Source organism: Oryx dammah, unplaced genomic scaffold, assembly GCF_014754425.2.
Source record: "Oryx dammah isolate SB20612 unplaced genomic scaffold, SCBI_Odam_1.1 HiC_scaffold_27, whole genome shotgun sequence".
Taxonomy (NCBI): Eukaryota; Metazoa; Chordata; class Mammalia; order Artiodactyla; family Bovidae; genus Oryx; species Oryx dammah.
Window position 1 is genome coordinate 36,161,152 of NW_024070211.1, and position 25,484 is coordinate 36,186,635.

The following is a 25,484-nucleotide window of genomic DNA, read 5'->3' on the forward strand; positions in this document are numbered from 1 at the left end:
CTGGACCAGCCCTGGTAGTTCTTATTATAATTACAAGACATACCTCAGCAGTAACCATCAAGGAACTTCGAAAAAGCATGGTTTATTATTCACAGGTCAAGGATGTATGGCAGGCTCAATGGCTGCACTGTGAGGTCACAGGTAGAGAGAAAGTATAGACCTGTAGCCCTGTCTTTGTTGGAGTACAGGTGAGTATTTAGGACTTTATAAGTTCACTCTTTACTGATCAATTTAAAGTATAGCAGTAAGAATTTAGGTATGGAAACAGAAAAGTGAAGTCACTTAAAATGTTAGTTATCTGGGTTACCCGAAGCTTTTTTCCTAAGAGGAGAACTTCATAAGCAGATGCAGTCTGGCTTCTTATCTAGGCGTTTACTAGCATCTGTGTCATACACCTGGAATATGTTTGTTTGACATGAATGTCTTTGAAGTGGATGTGTTAGCAATCAAGGGCTTCCTGGTGGCTGCAATGCATGAGACCTGAGGTCAATACATGGGCAGAAAGATCCCCTGGAGAAGGGCATGGTAACCCACTCTATTATTATTGCCTGGAGAATTCCATGGACAGAGGAACCTGTAGGACTACAGTCCACGGGGTCACAAAGAGTCAAACACAACTGAGCAACTAACACTTAGCAATCAAAAGCGTGTATGCCTGCTAAGTTGCTTCAACCATGTCTGACTCTGTGTGACCCCATGGACTGTAGCCCACCAGGCTCCTCTGACCATGGGATTCTCCAGGCAATAATACTGGAGTGGGTTGCCATGCCCTTCTCCAGGGGATCTTCCCAACTCAGAGACTGAACCCACTTCTCCTCTGTCTCCTGAATTAGCAGGCAGGTTCTTTACCACTAGCGCCACCTGGGAAACCACCATCAAAAGTTTAATGTCAGGCATTTACACTGCTGCTGCTAAGTCACTTCAGTCGTGTCCGACTCACTACAGGAATGCAAACTGTGGATTGAGTAGAAGCAGGTAACCTAGCAGTGAGATCAGAGAGAGCACGACACATTTGAAGGATTATTGAGAGGGCATTGAGAAGAAAAGCCAGAAATATCTAAAAATGTTATGATTAGAAGCATTTTGTGGGTTTTCCCTGGCAGTTCAGTGGTTAAGAATCCCCCTTGCAATGAAGGGGACTTGGAATCAATCCCTGGTCAGGGAACTAAGATCCCACATGCCATGGAACAACGGAGCCCATGTGCTGATACTAATGAGCCCATTGGCCACAGCTAGAGAGTCTGTGCACCTCCATGAAAGTTCCCCTGTACCACAGCTAAGACCTGACACAGCCAAAAAAATAAATAAACATAATAATTTTATTATGGTAGTAATCACGATTTATGCTGAATGCTTTGTAGCAAGACTTGACAGTCATTAGAATAACTATCTTTAACTATACAAGAGAAGATTTCAAAATGATCTACATGTGACATGAGAGTGTCCTCTAATTAATAGAACACTCATTATAGTCACTGTTTGCTACTCTCATGATTAGGGAGTTGGGGAAGCCGGAAGAAAAATATCCTCCTTAGAGTTCTGCCTTGCATTAATATGAGATACATCGTCTATTTGTTGATTTAACTGGTTCAGCTGGAGGAAGAATTAAGTGAGTGGCACTGGGATGAGAAAGAAGAAGTGGATACTGGATACTTGTCGATTGTGCTTATGTCAAGTAACATTTTTACTTGCTATATTAGAATAAATGTGAATTCTCAAAATATCAGACATATTCCATTTCTCAAGCCAATAACAATTTTATTGATAATTTGGCAATTTATAATAGTATCATAGATACTTCTTGCCATTAACATAGATATTTTCAAGAGAAATAGTAACTATACTAATTTATGGTGAAGTAATAAAAGATAGACCCAAGGTATCATTTTCACATATCACTGATGATATTTATTTTGCAGTTAGCCAAAGTCTTTTGCCTGTGAATGTTTTTCTTAATGGAGCAGTTACAGCAATATGACTATGAGAATAACTCAGGTTTTGCTCTGTTTTGAATATTTCTTGAACTCAGATAACTGTTACCCCAAAAGATTATTTTTCTTAACAATGAGGATGTTGCATGTATTGAAGATGTATTTAATTTCATTGACTAGGGAAAGGATGGATATGAGAGACAGTCTCTGAGACAGGTAATTATGGATAATTTTTTTAAAAAATCAAACCACAATATTTTGCCAACAGAAAATATTTTACCAACTCTACCAACAGAAAATTTAAATAAGTGGAGAGTTACCACATTCCAAGATGAGGGAACCCATAAAATGAGGGGACTCATAGGATGAAACAGAGAAGGCAATGGCACCCCACTCCAGTACTCTTGCCTGGAAAATCCCGTGGATGGAGGAGCCTGGTAGGCTGCAGTCCATGGGGTCACGAAGAGTCAGACACAACTGAGCGGCTTCACTTTCACTTTTCACTCATGCATTGGAGAAGGAAATGGCAACCCACTCCAGTGTTCTTGCCTGGAGAATCCCAGGGAGATTCCAGGCAGAGCCTGGTGGGCTGCCGTCTCTGGGGTCGCACAGAGTCGGACACGACTGAAGTGACGCAGCAGCATAGGATGAAAAGGTCAGCTCTTCTAAAATTAACCTTTAATTTTACCTTCGATCAATTCTCAATGTTTTGCTTTTAATTGAACAAAAATAGTCTAAAATATTCATGGAAAATATACTTAATTAATTACTCCACACTTAAAAGGAAGAGCTATGTAGAAGAACTTTTTCCAAGTATTAAAATGTTATAAAGCAGTAAGTATGAAAAGAGTATCACATTAGTTCAGAATGGAATTAGCTCAATGGAATGTAATAGAAAGTCCAGGTGCAATATAATGTCTATACAGTAATTTGGTTTCTATAAAGTTAGCATTTTAATGGAAAATATAGAGATTATTCAATAAATGGTGTTGGATCAAATGGTTCATTTTATGGGGAAAAAAATTAATAATAGGGTGTTTCCCCAGTTGGCTCAGTGGTAAAGAAACTGTCTACAATGCCAGAAACCCCGGTTCAATTCCTGGCATGGAAGATCCCCTGGTGACAGAAATGGCTACACACTCCAGGTTTCTGGCCTATAGAATTCCATGGACTGTATAGTCCATTGGGTAGCAAAGAGTCGGACATGACTCAGTGACTTTCACTTTCATGGAAAAAAATAAAGTTAGATCCTCACCATAAAACAAAATATGAGATTAATTGTTCATTAAAGTTTAAAGGTATCATATAGACAATAGATTATAGATGGATTATAGACTAAAAGTATCAAAAGCATGAAATAACTCAAAGTACTAGAAAAATATAGGTAAAAGTTATGATATGATGACTAGTTTTTAAACATGACATAAAAGTTAGAAATTTTAAAAGAGGAAAGATTATTTTAAATATAGTATATTTATTTTTAAAACAAAGTATTTTAATAAAATTTAAAAGATTAAAATTTATGCAAGAAATTTTTTAAAATTTTTCTTCACTTATAATCAATTATATATTTTTTTAAACTAAGTGTTTTCACAATTAGATTGTCAAAAAGAATCATAATTCCTTTATCAGTAAGGATTAAAGATATCAGTGAGAATTAAAAATAGTATATGTAGACAGGCACTATCTCAATTACTGTCTTGAAAACTTTTGGTTGTGTATTTTGTGCTGTCTTAACTATCCTACTACCATTGAGCTATAACAGGCTGGTTGACCTATAGACACCTCCAAAGTTGACATTGGTTATTGCTACAATAGCAATTGTATAGAGATCAAATGGCCAACATCCATTGGATCATCAAAAAAGCATGAGAGTTCCAGAAAAACATCTACTTTGCTTTATTGACTATGCCAAAGCCTTTGACTGTGTGGATCACAACAAACTGGAAAATTCTGAAAGAGATGGGAATACCATACCACCTGACCTGCCTCTTGAGGAATCTGTATGCAGGTCAAGAAGCAACAGTTAGAATTCATTGGAACAACAGACTGTTTCCAAATCAGGAAAGGAGTATGTCAAGGCCGTATATTGTCACCCTGCTTATTTAACTTATGTGCAGAGTGTATCATGTGAAATGCTGGGCTGGAAGAAGCACAAGCTGGAATCAAGATTGCTGGGAGATCATCTGTGAAACAGATCGCCAGTCCAGGATTGATGCACGAGAAAGGGTGCTCAGGGCTGGTGCACTGGGATGACCCAGAGAGATGGGATGGGGAGGGATGTGGCAGGGGTTTAGGATGGGGAACACATGTACACCCATGGCTGATTCATGTCAGTGTATGGCAAAACCACTACAATATTATAAACTAATTATCCTCAAATTAAAATTAAAAAATAAAATACTGTGATTTAACAAAAAAAAAAGATTGCTGGGAGAAATATCAATAACATCAGATATGCAGATAACACCTCCTTTATGGCAGAAGGCGAAGAAGAACTAAAGAGCTTCTTGATGAAGGTGAAAGAGGGGAGTGAAAATGTTGGCTTAAAACTCAACATTCAGAAACCTAAGATCATGGCATCCGGTCCCATCACTTCATGGCAAATAGATGGGGAAACATGGAAATAATTACAGACTTTATTTTGGAGGGCTGAAAAATCACTGCAGATGGTGACTGAGGCCATGAAATTAAAAGACGCTTGCTCCTTGGAAGAAAAGCTATGACCAACCTAGATAACATATTATAAAGCAAGGACATTATTTTGCCAACAAAGGTCCATCTAGTCAAAGCTATGGTTTTTCCAGTTGTCATGTGTGGATGTGAGAGTAGGACTATAAAGAAAGCTGAGCATTGAAGAATTGATGCTTTTGAACTGTAGTGTTGAAGAAGTCTTCTTGAGAGTCCCTTGGACTGCAAGGAGATCCAACCAGTCAATCCTAAAGGAAATCAGTCTTCATTATTCACTGGAAGGACTGATACTGTAGTTGAAACTCCAATACTTTGGCCACCTGACGTGAAGAACTGACTCATTGGAAAAGACCCTCATGCTAGGAAAGATTGAAGGCAGGAGGTGAAGGGGATGAGACCAGATGAGATGGTTTGATGGCATCACCGACTCTATGGACATGAGTTTGAGCACACTTTGGCAGTTGGTGGTGGACCAGGAAGCCTGGAGTGCTATCGTTCATGGGGTCTCAAAGAGTCCCACATGACTGAGCAACTGAACTGAACTGATTGCTACAAAAAGAAAATATTCTTTTTAATTTTGCATATTTATAGTGACATATTTCTCGAAAACATGTATTGCTTGTGTAGAATTTTAAAAAAGAAAAGAGCAATAATTATATTCCTTGTATTATGACTTTTTCTGTAATTTTTGAGGATGTCCAAATTTTTTCCACATCATAGAGATGATAATTCTTAAAGATATATCAATAAAGCATAACAGCTTTAAATAACATCTATAGATACATTTATTTCTTATAAAATATACATTATTTTATATAAAATCTTTACTTCTCATACATTGTTTTATACTGGCCCTCATCTGAAAACACCACCATGCAGGACAAATTCAGACTTAATTAGCTTAAATTTTCAGTTATGATGGTAGGAGTAAGTAACACAAACTATCGCTTCTTGGCCTTTTGGCTAGGATCAAGTGAAGTAACAGAAACTTCTGGGAATCAGCAGTCTCAGTTGTGGAGGTAGAGCTCTGTGGCAGGCACTGTTGCACAATGGTTTTCCATAGCCTCTGGGATCATAAAACCTCAGAAGAAAATTTCATGTCCAGTGACTTTACATTCCTGAATTCATTAGAAGGCAAGTTTGCTGCACACATATAAAAGAAGCACTAAGATTAGTTTCCTAATTTTCTATTTTGACCTTTGTCTTTGCAATTCTATAATGGTCTCTGACAACTGGATGCAACTTGTTCAGTTCAGTCACTCAGTCATATCCGACTCTTTATTCTTTTTAATTTTGCATATTTATAGTGACATATTTCTTGAAAACGTATTGCTTGCATAGAATTTTAAAAAAGAAAAGAGCAACAATAATTATATAATTATATAATATTATTATAATTATATTATAATATATAATATAATATATAATATAATTATATAACCCCATGAACCACAGCATGCCAGGCCTCCCTGCCCATCACCAACTCCTGGAGTCCACCCAAACCCATGTCCATCGAATCAGTGATGCCATCCAGCCATCTCATGCTCTGTCATCACCTTCTCCTCCTGCCCCCAATCCCTCCCAGCATCAGGGTCTTTTCCAATGACTCAGCTTTTCGCATCAGGTGGCCAAAGTATTGGAGTTGCAGCTTCAAAATCAGTCCTACCAATGAACACCCAGGACTGATCTTCTTTAGGATGGACTGATTGGATCTCCTTGCAGTCCAAGGGACTCTTAAGAGTCTTCTCCAACACCACAACTCAAAAGTATCAATTCTTCAGCACTCAGCTTTGGAGTGTAAAGTCACTTTCATGCAATCCTGACCAACATTAATTTTTTATTGAATTATAATAGATTAGAAGAAAATAAACCAGATTAGCATACAATAGACAGTATCAAAATGTTCTACCCATAATTAAGGTCAATATAATGCCTTAAAACTTTTCATCATGGATATGTGTACTGAGCAATGATGTAAAATGTTTGTACAGTAAATTGTGATGAAAAAAAAGAAAAACCCTGGAAGGAATATCATTTAACTTTTAAAAGCAAGCAAGATTGTCCTTTAAAAAAATAATCTCAAACATACCTTATATGAGAATAAAAGTAATATTTTGAAAACTTTTTTTTATATGTTTGAAATGTGTTTCTGGTGTAACTATTTTAGGTGGCTTTAAAAATCTACGTTATTACTAAGACATGAACTTGAAGTTGAACCCTATTTGAGATTCAGTTTTCTCCTCTGTAAGATCAGTAGTTAAAAGTCAGTCATATATAAGGGTTCCTAAAATGCTAAATGTAACCTTATTTCTATGGCTTTTGTCTTAATTTTGAACAGTATTTGAATAATATCTTAGTTTTCATTGCTCATCATTTGCAGTCGTGTTGTTATGTAAAATAACTCTAGGACAAATAATTTTTCTGGAGTTAAAGAAGGTATGTGTAGATCATTTTAGTTATTCACATTTTAAGTGCCAGATGTGAAGATAAAAGGTGAAAATAAATTGATTTGTGCCTCCAAAGTTTTGTATTCACAGTATAGACAGTCACAGATGTACCCAGTTACAACATAATGGGGTTGGGGATGTAATAGAAATCTGTATGCCATGAAATAAGATCACCAAGAACAAAGTTTGTTGGGGATGCAAAGTAAGGGGTTCTGGGTAAGAGTCAATGAAAGATTAACAAAAGAGATTTCTATTGACTTGACCCTTGAAAATGTGTAAGCATTAGATAGGCAGAAAAGGAGTTTAAAATATAGAAAAAAAGATGAAAAGGAGGCACTTTAATAAATAGACACTTGAGTTCATAATGAGGCCTGGTAACCAGCTAATTTGGCTGTGAGAGAGAGAAGAGAAAAAATTTGAGATTGGATTCCAAGTTAGAGGTTGAATCAGTTAAATCAATGATGGCAGTAGTCACCGAGATCAAGAATGTAGGCAGAGGTTAGTACTGCAGCTGGACTGAGGATGGAAATAAAAGCTTAGCTATGTCCTTTTTGAGTCATAGAGATTTCTTATTCACCCAAGTAGAAATGCCTAATAAATAATCAGTTACTAATTAGAAACTAAGTGAAATGTTTAGAGATATTGTAAAAAATGGCTGGAGATAGATATTTGAGGTATATCAGAAAAATGTTATAATCAACCCTTTGATAAATGCTTGGCTCTCTGAGGGTCATGAAGAGCATGAGGTACAAGGAGGATTATTCTTAAATTATATTTTAAAAATGAGAATGTCAAATATTGGACATGAAAAACCTGCCAGTAAAAAATGAAGCTGATTGTAGCTGAGAGAATAAAAATAATTTATAATGCAAAAGTAAATTTTAAAAGTAAATTACAATGCAAAAGTGGTTCAAATGGTAAAAAAAAAAAAAAAAAAAAAAAACGCTTGAAATGCAGGAGACCTGGGTTAAATTCCTTGATGGGGAAGATTCCCTGGAGAAGGGAATGCCACCCACTCCAGTATTCTTGCCTGGAGAATTCCATGGGTCAGAGGAGCCTGGTGGGCTACAGTCCAAGAAGTCACAAAGAGTCGGACATGACTGAGTGACTAACATTCTTACTTTGGGCTTCCCAGGTGGCACTAGTGGTAAAGAACTTGACTGCCAATGTAGGAGACTGTATGAGACACAGGTTTGATCTTTGGGCGGGAGAGATGCCCTGGAGGAGGGCATGGCAACCCTCTCCAGTATTCCCATGGACAGAGGAGCCTGGTGGGCTGCAGTCCATTGGGTCACAAAGAATCAGACGTGACTAAAGTGACAGCACAGAACAGTGTGATGCAAAAATTTGCACTTGGTCACTACCGTACTGGACAACCTAGGGCTCATGCCTGATCAGCTGCGTCAGTTGTGTCCGACTCTTTGTAACCCTATGGACTGTAGCTCTACAGTCTTCTCTGCCCATGGGATTCTCCGGGCAAGGAGACTGGAGTGGGTTGCTATGCCCTCCTCCAGGGGATATTCCTGACCCAGGTATCAAACCCATGTCTTGGCATGTAGGTTCTTTACCACTAGTGCCACCTGGGAAGCCCATTAAGAACTGTCTAAAACAGGAAAAGAGCATCTTTTCATCTGGGACAGAAACAACATGAATGGATTTGGATTTGAATTAAAAAAAAAAAAACTAACATAAGAAAGGAATGCATTGATTTATCTGAAGATGGCTAATTTCCAGTTTTCTGGTGCTATTAAATGTAGTATTTCACCTTGCATTTGAGCATCATTTGGTATTTTAATTTCCAAATTGAATATTAATAAGTTATTAGATGTGGGCTCTGCTGTGATATTAAGAAACTAGATATTGTCTGAAAAGCTCTGATGAGACAGTGATATCTCTTAGGGACGTATGGACATATTTTGGACTTATCCATAAGCAAGGCAATTTATTTGGATTTCAATTTCCTGCTAAAATGAGAATTTTAGACTAATATAATTCATTAATTCAGCAAATATTTATTCATTGATTTTTTTTTTTTTGCCAATTTTGGAAGGAAACTCATTCAGATATATACTGGTTGGGAGAGATTATTCCTATCTGTTGATATTTTGGATAAAGTAGGATAAACAAAGAGGTTGTGTGTGTGTGTGTGTGTGTGTGTTGTGTGTATGTGTGTGTGTTCATGAAGCCTGGATATAGAGATGTTTGGTCTGCTGTAAGTCAAACTGATTGGAAAAGCTGAATGTCAAGTTTTCCTTTTTTTTAAAATTTGTAACATGTCTGTAATATGACCACTCCATTTTTTATCACTTTATTTTCACTATGTCATTTAATTGTTTATTGTAAGGTGTAGCCATCAATTTTCTTTTTGTTTTCATTTTTTAATGTTTGTGGTTATAGCATCTTTCTTTTTTAAAAAACTAATTTATTTTTATAAAAATATATATATTTTAAATGCTATTTATGTTTTCATTATGCTGACTCATACACTTCCCTTGTTATCTTGAAATACATACATTTTATGTGTATTTATAAATATATGTATTTTTTTCCTGGAAATACTATGCAAAAACTCATACTCCCTCTCAAAAATACTTTTTATAGTTCATATAATAGGCAATATTGTTTTTCTATTTTTGAATCCTGACTCGTAAACTTTGCTGATGTCAACAGCGTATTAATAAGGGAGAATTTCCCTAGTGGCTGAGAGTGTAGTTTGAAATCAACTCTAAGGTCCCTTAATGAATCACTTAAGCATGTATTTTAAAAATAGATTGAATAAAACTTCATTAAATAAATGAATAAAGCAGCTGGTGATGAAGAATGGATTAGACAAGATTCCCTTCCTATTTGACAATATTCCTAACTAACAATATTATCTTGTCATAGACCATGGGTCACCAGGGATATATTCGGGACAAGGGTCAAATTTGATTAGAAGCTGCCAAATCTAGGCATATTTAACTAACTGGCTCTAAATGTCAGTAATGGGTTGGCAGGTATTGGCACATGAAGTGTAGCAGCTATAGCGTATAGAATTAAACTATTACAATACCTGTAGGCATGTAGACCTAATGGTATGGTCAGTCAGTTCCTTTGAAAAGGTTAAAATCAGACTGCTACTGCTGCTAAGTCGCTTCAGTCGTGTCCGACTCTGTGCGACCCCATAGATGGCAGCCCACCAGGCTCCCCCGTCCCTGGGATTCTCCAGGCAAGAACACTGGAGTGGGTTGCCATTGCCTTCTCCAATGCATGAAAGTGAAAAGTGAAAGTGAAATCGCTCAGTGGTGTCTGACTCAGTGACTCCATGGACTACAGCCTACCAGGCTCCTCCATCCATGGGATTTTCTAGGCAAGAGTACTGGAGTGGGGTGCCATTGCCTTCTAATTAGGAATAAAATATGTTGCATTTTTTTCTGATGTGCAAAATGGATATTATTGTGGCAGTTTTTATATGTTTTTATAGTTCTACTTTGGTAGGTTCAATTATTTTTAAAAATTAGTCATATGTTTTTATAGTTCTACTTTGGTAGGTTCAATTATTTTTAAAAATTAGTCATCTTCTCCAAGAGCCATTTTCAATGAATATAGGCTTATGCTATTGGTTAAAATAAGTAACAAATTATTAAAATTCAAAATTCCTTCCCTGTTCAGGTTAGGATATAATCTGTATGTGTCCTGAGGCCTGACCCTGTGTGACAGCAATTATTTTCAATTATTCTGTGATCTAGTGTGAGATAAGAAGCAGCAGTCCAGTTTAAGACCTGTCTCCATCTCTGCCTTCCCATACAAATAAATACTTTACCTTTCCTGGAAAGTAATAATAATAGTAAGAGGGTATTTTAAGAGCATTTCCAGAGGTTTGGAAATGTTGGTTTATGATAAAGGGAACTGCTGAAAACCTTGGGGCTCCCAGTTAAAAAAAAAAAAAAAGAATTTCCTGGCCCCTTTCCTGCTGCTGCTGCTGCTGCTGCTGCTGCTGCTAAGTTACTTCAGTCATGTCCGACTCTGTGTGACCCCATAGTTGGCAGCCCACCAGGCTCCCTTGTCCCTGGGATTCTCCAGGCAAGAACACTGAAGTGGGTTGCTATTTCCTTCTCCAATGCATGAAAGTGAAAAGTGAAAGTGAAGTCGCTCAGTCGTGTCCAACTCTTAGCAATCCCATGGACTGCGGCCCACCAGGCTCCTCCGTCCATGGGATTTTCCAGGCAAGAGTGTTGGAATAGGGTGCCACTGCCTTCTCTGGCCCCTTTCCTGAACTTATTGAATCAGAAAGTAGAAAGAGGACCAAACATTTTTACTTTAAATGCCTTTATATGATTCTTAGAGTCTACCCGGCATTGGTCACACTGATGTGTCTAATTATTCTCCCATGGGGAAATTAATAGTGGTGTTTAGTTTAGTGTTAGTTTCATTAAACTGGATTTTCTACACATTTCATCGTGCTCTAGAAGTAATGTGTATTCTTGGATGGTCTTTGAGCTTTATTTGTTTCATTTAAAGTCTAATCTGATAATTGAAGCTTTTTACTTTGGTCACCTGATGCGAAGAACTGACTCATTCGAAAAGACCATGATGCTGAGAAAGATTGAAGGTGGGAAGATAAGGGGATGACAGAGGAGAAGATGGTTGGATGGCATCACTGACTCAATGGACATGAGTTGACTACACTCAGGGGGCCCTTGTGTGCTGCTGTCCACAGGGTCGCAACTGAACTGAACTGAGAAGCATGTTACAGAACCCAAAGTGTTCATCTTGGTGGCGGGGGCACAATTTCACCATTCATAGAAATAAATATTGAATTACAATACAATAAATATTGGATTACAGTCCAACTAGAAAGTACCTCTAGAGAGCATTTCATCTAGTCTGCTGTCTTTAATTAAGTGGAGGTCTGAAGTATTCAAAAGCGATTTCCCTTAAATACTGACAAAGACTCAGGAAGCCCATTCAGAGTCTCATTACAGTGTTTTTATCACTCTAATAGTCAATAAATTCTTCTTCACGTTCAACCCAAATCACCTCTGCATTAACCTGAGCATTTTTCTTATTCAAACCTCCAAGTTTGTAACCAAAAACAGCCTAACACTAAAATTATTCAACATTTATTTAATGGACACAGTGTGTTTCATGGACACAGTTTGTCGAAATTTGATCAATAAACAGAAATAATCTAGGCAGTATAGAGGTGAAGATCTTTGAGTGCTAATTGGAATAAAGTGAAATAAAAATAAAATAAGCATACTTTAAAATGTGCTTAGCAATGTAATTGGGGGCTACCCAGGATACTTGTCATGTAGACAGCTGCTGGTTGGGAGAAAGGAAGTTTTCTGTCTCTTATTTATCTGAATATTTTGCCTTCAGAATTAGGCACACAATATTTCTTTTCCCCATTTAGGTCTTTTTCTTCCCAAATCTTCCTGCCAGTTTGCACGTCAATTATGTTTGCTTAATCTCCCAATTAGGGGTAGAGGGTTTAACAACACTGATAGGAGATCAAAGGGAAGGTCAGTGTGATTAAATTTCAGACAAAAAATAATCAGTCATTCAATCAGTCAAATGGAGGAAGTGACCTAGAGTTGTCCCATTTTCACTGGATAGAATAATGGTTTTTAGCTCTAGACTACATATTTAAAATCCCCTGGGAAGCTTATTAAAAGTATCAAATCCTAGAACATAGCAGGAAATGTTGATTTAATAGGAATTAGGTGATTCTCAGGCATTTTTTAAAGTACTCTATATCCTGCTATTCCAATGAGCTCTGTGGATTATTAAACTGTGACATAACCTGAGATCTTATTAGAATGGACAGTCTTGGGCCCCACTGATTTTCAACTAGATGAAAATCTTCACTGATGCAAGAACCCCCATACTAAAGCTTGAAAGACCCTTTTCAGTAATCTTATATAAAGCCTTCTTCAGAGTCACTTGATAGAGGAAGTGAAGAGAAGCAGAAGGCAATCAAGGTGAGACGATGGAGGAGATGATGAAGGAGGAAAGGATAGAGAAGAAGGAGAAAAGGGAAAGGTATAAAAACTTGGGACAGAGATCATTTTACTTTGTTACTGTGATATCAGTGCTCTGATTGTACTGCTTATGAATGCTCATTATCCTTTTAGTAACTCATAAGAAGTAAATATTTTATTAATAAATTGCCAACTTTCTTCAAATAAGATTAACTTGTTCTAAGGGAATAACTTTAAGTATAGTTATTATTATATTTAAAGCAGTAATTAAGTCTTCATTTTTATTACTGAAACACTGATGTAATAAAGCTACTTATAAATACCTTATTTATTTTTTTGAGATGATAGATATTCTCTCAGTAGTGTCCCCTTACTACTACAAGATGCTTGGCTCTTAAACTTTACCCATTTGATTCTCATGGATATTTTGAATTGATCACTATTGCCAGTTTCAATTTTACTGACCCTAATAAGCATTTTAATTTCACATGTTTTATCTTTTATATTAAATAATCACAGATACTGATGTACCACGAAAGAATACACTAGTTAAAATTCAACCCAAATATTGTAATGCACCCACTGAAGCAACTTAGAAAAGATACTAAATACGGGGGGGGGAATCTAATGAAATAATAGTCAAGCTAGGATGGAAATTAATATAACCAAAGCAATTATAAGTTAATGTTACCATGGAGGCTAAGTGAATTATCTCATTGATTTCAGTATCTGTTTTTTGTTTTGTATTTCCATCACAGTGAAATATGAGTATAGTTTGATGTGTTTAATTCATATTAAGTAATGCTTATTAATCAGCAAGTGCCATTAAATAGATTGTACAAAGGGGAAGTTTTCTTTCTGAAAGCAAAACTCATAACAATGTGAAGAAATGTTTCTTAATAGTGTCTCAGCATTGTTATGGATTAAGCTTATTGCTGTCTTCTTTTGTTTATTATATCTGTCAAGCAAAGCTTTTTAAATACATTTCATAAAACTGACAGCAATTAATGCTTTTTTTTTAGTGTTAAATGCATCTTACCTTTAAAATATCAACTATAGACTGTTTCTAATCAAACCCCAGAATTAACTTCTAATATTTAAGTCAAATTAAAAAAAAAATAATGACTTAGAAGAACGTTTCTTTGCATGTTCCTGAAATGGAATGGCATCTCTAAGATCAAAATATCCTGAGAAAATATGAGATAGGTGGGCACTCTATGGGAGAAATTGCTATTTTGAAAAATTTAAAGTTGACCACACATATGATTGACTAGTTTAAATGCATGTTTTAACAGTTCCACATTATAGTCATTATTACCGAACATAAGGTTGTACAGCAGTGGCCACAGGACTGGAAAAGGTCAGTTTTCATTCCAATCCCAAAGAGGGACAATAACAAAGAATGTTCAAAGTACGATACAATTGCACTCATTTCACCTGCTAGCAAGGTTACACTCAAAATCCTTCAAGCTAGGCTTCAGCAATATGTGAACCGAGAACTTCTGAATATGCAAGCTAGGTTTCAAAGAGGTGGAAGAACCAGAGGTCAAATTGCCAACATCCAGTGGATCATAGAGAAAGCAAGGTAGGTCCAGAAAAACACTTACGTCTGCTTCATTGACTACACTAGAGCCTTTGACTGTGTGGGTCACAGCAAACTGTGGAAAATTTTTAAAGAGTTGGGAATACCAGACCACCTTACCTATCTCCTGAGGAACCTGTATGTAGGTCAAGAAACAACAGAACAAGACATGGAACAACAGACTGGTTCCAAATCGGGAAAGAAGTACGTCAAGGCTGTATATTGTCACCCTGCTTATTTAACTTGTATGCAGAATACATCATGAGAAATGCCAGACTGGATGAAACACAAGCTGGTATCGAGATTGCCGGGAGAAATATCAATAACCTCAGACACACAGATGACACCACCCTCATGGCAGAAAGCAAGAGGAACTAAAGAGCCTCTTGATGAAAGTGAAAGAGGAGAGTGGAAAAAGCTGGCTTGAAACTCAATGTTAAAAAAACTAAGATCATGACATCTGTGCCATCACTTCATGGCAAACAGGAGGGGAAAAAGTAGGGGCAGTGACAGACTTTATTTTCTTGAGCTCCAAAATCACTGCAGATGGTGACTGCAGCCAGGAAATTAAAAGACACTTGCTCTCTGGAAGGAAAGTTATGACAAATCTAGCCAGCATATTTAAGACCAGAAACATCACTTTCCTGACAAAGGGCCATACATTCAAAGCTGTGGTTTCTGCAGTAGTTATGAGAGTTCTACCATAAACAACACTGAGCACCAAAGAATAGATTCTTTTGAGTTATGGTGCTAGAAAAGACTCTTGAGACTCCTGTGGACTGAAAGGACATCAAATCAATCCATTCTAAAGTAAATCATCCCTAATATTAATTTGAAATACTGATGCTGAAGCTGAAGCTCTAGTACTTTTTTCACCTGATGTGAAGAGCCAACTCATTGGAAAAGACCCCACTGAAGGGAAAGACTGAAGGCAAAAGAGAAGAGGCTGCAGAGGATGAGATGATTACATAGTCACCCACCCAACCAATGAACTTGAATTTGAGCAAATTCTGGGAGATAATGGAGGACAGAAGATCCTGGCGTGCTGCAATCTATGGGGTTCCAGTCAGACATGACTTAGCTACTGAACAACAGCAACAATCAAGGTTGGACTGTGTTCATTCTTTTTCTAATGTATTATTTTTACATTTAAATAGTATAATAATGAGATAAATTATTAACATGAACATTTATTAAATAATGTATTAAAATACAATTATGGTTATTTGTTTAAATGTTATCTACATTAATTTCCTAATTTAGTAGGAAAGACCAAAGTATATAAATGAAGAGAAATGGAAACATTTTGTTTAGTTAGCTTAAAGCACCATAGAGTAAAAGATGGAAATTAACACCTAGACATATATGTCTAGTATTAAAATACAGTATGATTTATAGAATATGATTGCTGTTTCACGTCATGTTATTTTCCAGCTAAGCAATGCCTGTCAACCAAAAGCAAATTAGTAGACTGTCCTGTGATGACACCGATTTCATGTCTAGTAACATGATCACTTAGCATGAGTCTACCATTTCAATTAGCAACTCTTAATACTTTGAAGTCCATGGGATGTGACTCGGATGGTAAAGAATCTTCCTCCAGTTCAGGAGACCTGGGTTTGATCCCTAGGTTGGGAAGATCCCCTTGAGAAGGGAATGGCAACCCACTCCAGTATTACCTGGAGAATTTCATGGACAGGAGAGCCTTGCAGGCTGCAGTCCATGGGGTCACAAAAAGTTGGACACAACTGAGTGACTAACACAACAATACGTTGAAAGAGCCTTGTTGACTCTGAAAGAAAGAAATTATATTTGAATCTGTTCTTTCCAAAAATGTCTATTAAAGTATTTCCTTTATATGATATTAATTACTAATTAGGACATCTAAATAAATGTAACAATTGGTTAAAAATAGGAAGATTAAGCACAATGTATGAATATTAGCATCAATGAGTAGATAAAATTCATTGAATATATTTCATATATATAATATATATGTAATATATATGTAAACTCATTGTGTTCTGTTAGTTGCTCAGTTTTGTCTGACTCTTTGTGACCCCAAGAACTGCAGCCCAGCAGGCTCCTCTGTCCCCGGAATTCTACAAGCAGGAATACTGGAGTGGGTTGACATTCCCTTCTCTAGGTGATCTTCCCAAACTAAGGATTGAACCCAGGTCTCCTGCACTTCAGGCAGATTCTTTACCATCTGAGCCAAATCCCATGGACTGCCAGGAGATTAAACCAGTCAATCCTAAAGGAGCCTGATTATTCATTGGAAGGACTGATGCTAAAACTGAAGCTCCAATACTTTGGGCACCTAATGCAAAGGGCCAACTCATTAGTAAAGATCCAGATGCTGGGAAAGATTGAAGGCAGGAGGAAGAGGGGACAATAGAGAATGAGATGGTTGAATGGCATCACCAGCTCAATGCACATGACTTTGAGCAAACCCCAGGTGATAGTGAAGGACAGGGAAGCCTGGCATGCTGCAGTCTATAGGGTTGCAGAGTCGGACATGACTGAGTGAGTGAACAACAACATATGTATGTTTATGTATAATGTGTTTATAAATACAAATAAAATTTACATCGATCCAGGTACAGTTCTAACACTGGAATATACCATAAAACAAAAAAAGTGTAATAAATGAGTTGTAAAATATATTAGATGGTGCTAGATGCTACAACAGAGATACAAGGGGGAAGAAGGGGAAGGAGGGAAGAAGAGAGAGAAGGAGGAAAGTCCGTAAGGCATCAGTGGTTTGGAAAGGATTTAGCTTATGTATTAAGTAGGGGTAGACTTCATTGAGAAGGTGAGATTAGAGCAAAGACTTGAAGGTTTAGGGGCAGGTCAAATTGATTATTTTGTAGTATTTTATACTAGAATATTTACAGAAGAAATTACTTACTTCAAAATAATTACCTAAACTGCAAATATCAAATATGCTCTCATATATGTGATCTGAAATTTTGTCCTGTTTTAAAACCTTTAAACTTATGTGAAATATCATTTGACAATTTTTGCAAAATAAAAATGAGAGGGTGAGTTCAAGTACTGTTTTAGTTTAAACTTTATTTGTTATTTGTTGATTTCAAATGGAAACATATAAAAATTATATAGTTTATGAATATAATCATCATGTTCAATTGAAAAAGACCCAAGTGAATCTATGGAATCACAAAATAATCAATGGTAGAATATAAGGATCTAATAGTAGATACAAACAGTAATTGTAAGGTATTTTCATTTTGGTATACTCTGTTTCTTAGTATTTTAATATTTGTCTGTTTACATTTTTAGTGCCCTACCCATTTAACTGTCAATATATTTCCTTTTCCTCTAATAAGTGCATTATGTACTCAATAAACAGATATTTCTGAGTTGGCATTATGTAACATTTGTTACTTGGAGGGAATACTTATTTAATGTCTATTAACTGCCAAACAAAATACCAGGGATATAAACATGAATAGCATGACATACTTCAATAAAATGCTCTAATAGTTTACTGGGGGAGCAGACATGGAAAAAATAAATACAGTATGTTACAATAAGCACAAAATAGTATCTAATGGTTGCTGAGCACTATTAATAGGAGTCATATTAGGCACTATACCTATATCTCTATTTGTGTCCTCAAGTCCATTACACAGGAACTCATACTAATCCCATATTAAAAATGGTGAAGTGAAATACAGAGTGGTGAGATAATGTGTCATATCACAAGAACAAAATTTGAATTTGAGTGTGAATGATCCTAGACCTTCAGAGCTCGTAGATTCATGTATTAACTTCACCTGCTTGGTTGTTCAGAAGCATGTACATCAGATTAACTCAGAATGGAGCTGTGTCTGAAAAAGTTTCAGGACAAAAACAGAACATTAAGTTGATCTTATGGATGAGTATTTGCTAGACAGAGAAGACAGTTTATTTTATTTTATTTTTTGTCATGAAGGAATATACTGTGACAAGGCAGTGAAAATCACAAATGCATACCATGAAAGGAACTGAGGATCACAAGTGGTATTTCTGTGTGTCTGGATGTGAAGATGGATTGAGAGTACTGAGAGATGCCAGTAGACATAGAAATGGTGGTCAATTGATTGAGGACTTTTATCCCTTGCTAAGGGTTTACAGCTCTATTGCAGAGTTGGAAAGTAAGGTTCATACAGAGGAAGGACTGACACTGATTTATATGCAACAGCTTATATTTTCAAGTCATTACTTTTATTATGGCATGCAGGGTTATTTGTGACCTGAGAGACCTTTTAGAAGGCTATGCAATATTTAGAGGTAAATCTCAGAATGAAGTTGGCGTAGAGAGCAGGGAAGAAAAGAAGAACATCTATTGGTAGTACTTGGGAATTTTATTGTGTGAAAACTGAGGGTAGAGGAAAAGGAGAACTAGAATACATGTCCAAAATTTTTGTTGAAGTGTTGGATGGATGGTGTTATCAGTAATTGAGGTAAGGGAAAATAAGAGAGAGATACCCTATGGTGGAGGTGGGGAAAGGATGCATTCCATTGTGTGCATATAAATAGGGAATTTTCCAGACAATGAGAAATGCATGTTGCATCTTGATAGAGATTTCAGATCTGAATCTAATGTCATCTACCTAGAGATAGTATACAAAATAGAGAAGCTTTGAAGAACTCAAAGAGGTGGGAAGAAACAAGGCTGAAGAAATACGGAACCAAGAAATGATGTGTTACACATATGTTGTATAATTCATTTATCTATATACTTTTAAAATATCTCTTTGGAATAAGTATGATAAGCAGAAATGTGCCCCTTAATGCTATGATTTTTTTGTCCAATGTATATAGCTTGATTTACTAAAGTAAACCTTGACAGCATGATGCTGTCAACTAAGACTGAACAATGTTATAAGAAAAACTAATGGAAGTTTTTGTTGTGTTTACTATGAATATGTCTTCCTCCTTCCTTCCTGTTTCTTTGAGGATATTTCTCTATTCCTTGTAAGTCCCTCTTTTTGAGAAATTTTGGTAGAAATTTAGCTTAAATCTCAAGAATAGAAATGTTTGTGCTACTACAGAGGCGTTATCTACCTATCTTTGTCTATCTGTTTATCTATCTATCTACCTACCTACCTATTTGTCTGTCACCTATCCATTTATCACCCATCATCTATCTATCTGATAGAAATGATATAAGGTATAATGTGAATCATGTAGGAGTTTATGTTTTTATTTTTTGCATTGGCTAGCAAAAATCAGGGACTCATTTCTGGGGACACTTTTGCTGTAGGCCCTCACAGTGCACATTGTAAATAGACTTTGTTGCTGACTCCATTTTTAGCAACCTGCCAGAATGCCTCTCATTCAACTTTTCTAAATTTGATTCTTTCTTCCTAATTGTGTGATTTTTGTAATGCACTGTATTTGCTTGAAAAAGAATGGATCTAAAAACAAATTCATGTATTAATTTTGAAGGATTTTGTAGAGTAATTTTGATCAATTGCCAACTTCAGGCAGTAAATGTTTGCTGAGCTGAGTCAGTGATGGTTGAGCATATTGTTACTTACTCCAGGGCTCAGCTTTTCTCAGCTACTCCAAATCACCTTAAGTTTCTCTTGGCGGCTGACTTTGATGAGGCGCTATCTCTGTCTTCTGCAGTGACAAGGACTGTGTGTGCGGAACAGTGTGATGGCAGATGCTATGGACCCTACGTGAGTGATTGCTGTCACCGAGAATGTGCTGGGGGCTGTTCGGGACCGAAGGACACCGACTGCTTTGTGAGTCTGGCAGCTCTCCCTTTCCCTCTCTGATCCTCCCTTTCCTCCTAGTCTGACTCAGGTGCATCAAATCTTTAACATCGCTTGTGGTAAAGAACCTGCTTCCCAGTGCAGGAGGCGTGAGATGCAGGTTCAGTCCCTGGGAGGGTAAGATCCCTTGGAGGACGGCATGGCAACTCTCTCCAGTATTCTTGCCTGGAGAATCCTCATGGACAGAGGAACCTGGAAGGCTACAATCACAAAGAGTCAGACACGACTGAAGTGAATTGGCATGCATGCAAGATAAGATCAGATGTTGCTATTTCAGGGTTAAGAAAGATGCTGTGATTTCCTGAAAGTCATTCTCTTACTGGGTGGCTATTGATTAACTAGGATTGTTCTGCCCTAGAATAAATGTATTATGCCTTTCTGATATAGTTTATATTACAAGTGAGATTTAATTGGACAATCTAAAGGAGAACATATTAAATATCTTTAAAAAAGCTAACTATCCTTCCAAAATTTACCGTAATTACCTGTGTATATTGTTGCATCACTGAGTTAAGTCTTCTGAGTGGGGGCACTTGTATTTTATCTCTCAAATATAAATTCAAGATTAAAGCATATAAATTTATGAATTAAATTGTCTTATAGTTTATATTGTTTACAAGCTAATATTATTCAAAATTTATAAGATTTACAAATGCATGCTTAAAGCAATTTATATGCTAATCTGTGTGATTTTTATTTTAGAAGAGGACACTTTTACATCCTCAAAATTAACATTTATAGCTTGTTGGGGCCACTTTTTAATTACTTTTTGATATCCCTGATAAAGTTCTTTCTATTCCATTGAATACATACAGGCAATTCTGTGAGTTGCAGTTAATGCAGTTTCATACACACAGAGCATTAGTTTCATTTTAAGCCAAAAATCATAAAATAATAAATAATTTTGTTGCTAAAATGTACACAGGAATATATTTTGTTCCTCCACATCAAATATCCATAGAAAAAACAGATGCATTTAGAACTGGGGAATTTTTTTTCAAATTGGCGCTTAATTCTACTCAAGCAAACCATAGATTTTACCTCTCATGATATAGAAACACAGTAATTTATTACTTCTCTTAATGTCACAAAAAACTTAATTTGTCTGTCCTAATTTTATAGTGAAACAAAAGTGTAGGGAGGAAGAAGGAAGGAGAGGGAAATATTAAAAATGCACAGAAGATGCTCAGCAGACCCTTTCCCTTACCTCTCACCAGACATGGGATGTAAGCTTGATCTGAAAGATGCTGAACAGGGGTTGTGTTAGCAATTCCAAAACAGTACTAACAATAAAAATGAACAATAGCTCTTAACTTTCACTTAGAAGTTTTTCACTGAATTTTTTTTCATGGTTCCCTTATCACGATAAGCAGAGTGCCGAGTGAGCTTCACAATTCTCATTTCATTACTTTTATGGAATGGTCCACTGATTCCACTTTGGCATTTGGTAGAGAATGTTCAAGAATGCCAGACCAAGGCCTTGGTGTAAGTTATTGTTCAGATGCTGTCTGGAAGGTAAACTTGTTTGATCTCTCTGGCTTATGTCCCTTTGTTGCCAACCAATCTGTGCGCAACACTATAAAATATATTAGTAAAGCAATTATGAGGACACATGAAGTTTTATAGCCATAAATTAAAGCTTACTGAGTTTTCTAGATTGGTTTTTATTAGATTCTTCCTGGAAAGTGTCATCTTAGCAAATAATGTATCATCAGTGAGAGTCGCTCTGATTATGCATCTCGTAGACCATCATCAGGGAATTGTCATGTTTGTGATAAAATGCTTGCTAAAACAACAACTGATTAAGAAAATATTTTGAGGAAACAGAATAAATTAGTGCTTATTAATAACCATACATCTAATTTATGCTGATATGTAAAATATAGCTTGAGTTCACATTAGCTTGCCTTCCAAAGCCTAAAGTATTCTTATGCAGGTTTAAATTGTTTAACTAAGAGAATTAGTCCATCTCTTTTGCTAAACACATGTTTTATATACTTATATATGTACTTTTTATCTACTTTTTTATATCGAATACCTAACTTCTGTGTGGTACAATTGTTTTTAATTGTTTTCAAATGCATTTGAACATATTAACAAATAGAAGTCTCAGGAAAAATATATAAATCAGCAGAAACAAATTTATTTGAACTTGACTTTTAGGAAAAGGTATGACCGTATAGGAAAAAGGTATCATATTATTCAATTATAGACTAAGTATAGCTACTTCTTTACGTTTTGGCATTGCATCCCACTACATTTACATTTGGCTAGTCACCTGACAGAGACTTTTCTTTTAAGTCCAGTTTGAATGACCGTCACAAAGTTATCTCACTATACAGTGGGGATGAACAGATTTACAAGGTTACTTGAGTCACCAAATTCATCAAATACCACCTTTAAGGAAACTCTAGCCTATACAATTGGATATTTAGTTTTCACTGCCAGACTCTAAAACTCAGTATCAACCCTTTGAATAGTAAATTTTCACTATAATCTAACTTTAATAATTTAAATCAGTTCCCAGTTTAGAAATTAATGGAGAGACACCAAGAAATATGAACATTAGAAGGTATATTTGGTGAGCTGGAAAAAGTTTTTTAAAATTAAGAAATACAAAACAAACATTAACTTAAAAAATAAATCCTGATGAATAAAAAATTGTCAACGTTTCCAGTTTTTATGAAATTGATATATGCTAAGCAATTAATACACCTTATCACACAACTGTTGTAACAGTGTCCCTTTAACAAATATTATGAAGGTTGTTTCAAAAATTAAATTAACTTTTGCTGTGTTGCAGGCATGCATGAATTTCAATGACAGTGGAGCATGTGTTACTCAGTGTCCACAAACTTTTGTCTACAATCCTACTACCTTTCAACTGGAGCATAACTTCAATGCAAAATACACCTATGGAGCATTTTGTGTCAAGAAGTGCCCACGTAAGTAACAAAATAAGAAGAGCCAAATTAATTAACTCATTGTTTTAAAGCAAAGTAATTTCATGGAAACTTACCATAATTTGAAACTTGTGACATATCATGAATTACTTTGGTATTGATATTATTATTGTTTCACATAAAAAGGAATTAAAGTTCAAAAAAATTGAAGTGATTCGTTCATGATCTCAGCAAATGAGTGACATGGTTGAGGTTGAGTACACTGTCATTCATTGACTTCTAAACTCATTATTTTCACTATATGTCAATATTTTTGCACATGATGCTGTTCCTCAGAAAAATGATTAAGTAGCAGCAAGCTATGTAATGATCAAGGTCTTCTTCTAATAACAATGAATTTTCACCTAAAGTGATCTTATTATTTATTTGTAATAGAATGTATAAAATAGTTTTGAGGGCATGCTCATCTTGGGGATTCAAAATGACCAGCTTAATTTTTATCAAGAATAGTATATATTTTGATATTTGTTCAAGTCAATTTTTTTGCTTGGAGAGACCACTGAGACATTTCTTTGATGTTTTACTTTTTTGATGGCTGAAAAAAAAACCCTCATTTGTCCGCATACTAAATTAAGAGACTTTACATTCTACATTGCGTAGACATTTATTTTTTTGATTTGTGCATAGGATGGAATAGGAAGTGTAAGAGACATGAGATTAGAATGGCTTTGATTATAGCTTTGGCCAATTATTCACTGTGTGATTTTTAATGAACTACTTAATTTTCTAGCTTTCACTTGTAATTCAGTCAGTAAAGAAATTGCCTGCAATGAAGGAGACCCGGGTTTGATCCCTGGGTAGGGAAGATCCTCTGGAGAAGGAAATGGCAACCCACTCCATTGTTCTTGCCTGGAATCCCATGGACAGAAAAGCCTGGCAGGCTATAGTCCATGGGGTCGCGAGAGTCGGACACATCTTAGCGACAAAACCACCGCTACCACTTAACTTTCTCTTTTCTTCTCTTTGAGTGAATGAGTGAGTGAAGTCGCACAGTCGTGTCCGACTCTGCGACCCCATGGACTGTAGCCTACCAGGCTCCTCTGTCCATGGGATTTTCCCGGCAATAGTACTGGAGTGGATTGCCATTTCCTTCTCCAGGGGATCTTCCCGACCCAGGGATCGAACCCAGGTCTCCCGCATTGTAGACAGACGCTTTACCATCTGAGCCACCAGGGAAGTCCCTTTCTCCTCTTTAAAATGTGGAAAATCAAATTTACCGTCTCTCTTTCCCAGAAATAATAAAAAGATCAAAGTGATAGGGAATAAGTTTCATAGGAATTGTATATAAAAACAAGTTTTTGAAAGCAATGATGATTCCAGCCATTATTATTATTTTATATTGATTAAAAGAATAAATATGCATATATATGCATAAACATATATATGCATTTGTATGTTAAATAATTTTATAACCAAACTCATGGTTTTGATCTGATAATTTCTCATCTAAAAGTTACCCTATATTTACTATCTACTATCTTGCAAACTACAGGGCTTAAGAGTATCTTTCATAGAATGAGGCTAGATGACAAATTTTTTTCCTTTTTTAGACAAATGTCCTCCTCCTTCTTAGTCTATATCCTTCATAGTGGTTCTGAAGTCTCTCAACTCCTAAATTACAACAAGAGGTCAAAATCTAAGGACTGTTTTTTGAAATGACATGCCCAGTTACCGTAGTTAAAGAAACTCATAAACTTTCTTTTATGGGTTAGTTTAGGTCTATCCAATTACACACTAATTTAAAGCACTTCATTATTTATCTATGTAAAATTCAAATCTTTGAGGGACCTTGACTATGCTAAACTGTAGCTATCTTGGGAAACCAAGATGTTTAGCTTCTAAATACTGGTCTACAATTCCTAGTCCAGAATTTTGAAGTTCAAAACCTAAACAATACATATTTTTTGGAACTTATTTGACTTCAAAACTTGAACTTTTTATGAAGGTACTTATAATCTTTTTTATTTATTTCACTTGACATAAGCTGCTACAAAAATGTGGATTTTTTAAAAAAGAGGTATTCCTAAAGACCTTGCAGAAAGGATGGTTACATCTGTTACAGTTTGGGTTCCCATGCTACAGAGCGTTTGGTTGTTAATGAGTGTTCTTGGGATCAGG

At 36.0% G+C, this 25,484-nt stretch overlaps 1 protein-coding gene across 1 annotated transcript in view; it reads left to right on the plus strand.

Annotated features, from left to right (window-relative positions):
- LOC120854102 (receptor tyrosine-protein kinase erbB-4) overlaps positions 1-25,484 on the plus strand; it is a 1,232,614-nt gene that overhangs the window by 912,940 nt on the left and 294,190 nt on the right. Inside the window, exons 6-7 of the mRNA XM_040227918.1 lie at positions 20,255-20,373; positions 23,207-23,348. Coding sequence (XP_040083852.1) covers positions 20,255-20,373; positions 23,207-23,348 — 261 coding nt within the window. The remainder of the gene's footprint in view (positions 1-20,254; positions 20,374-23,206; positions 23,349-25,484) is intronic.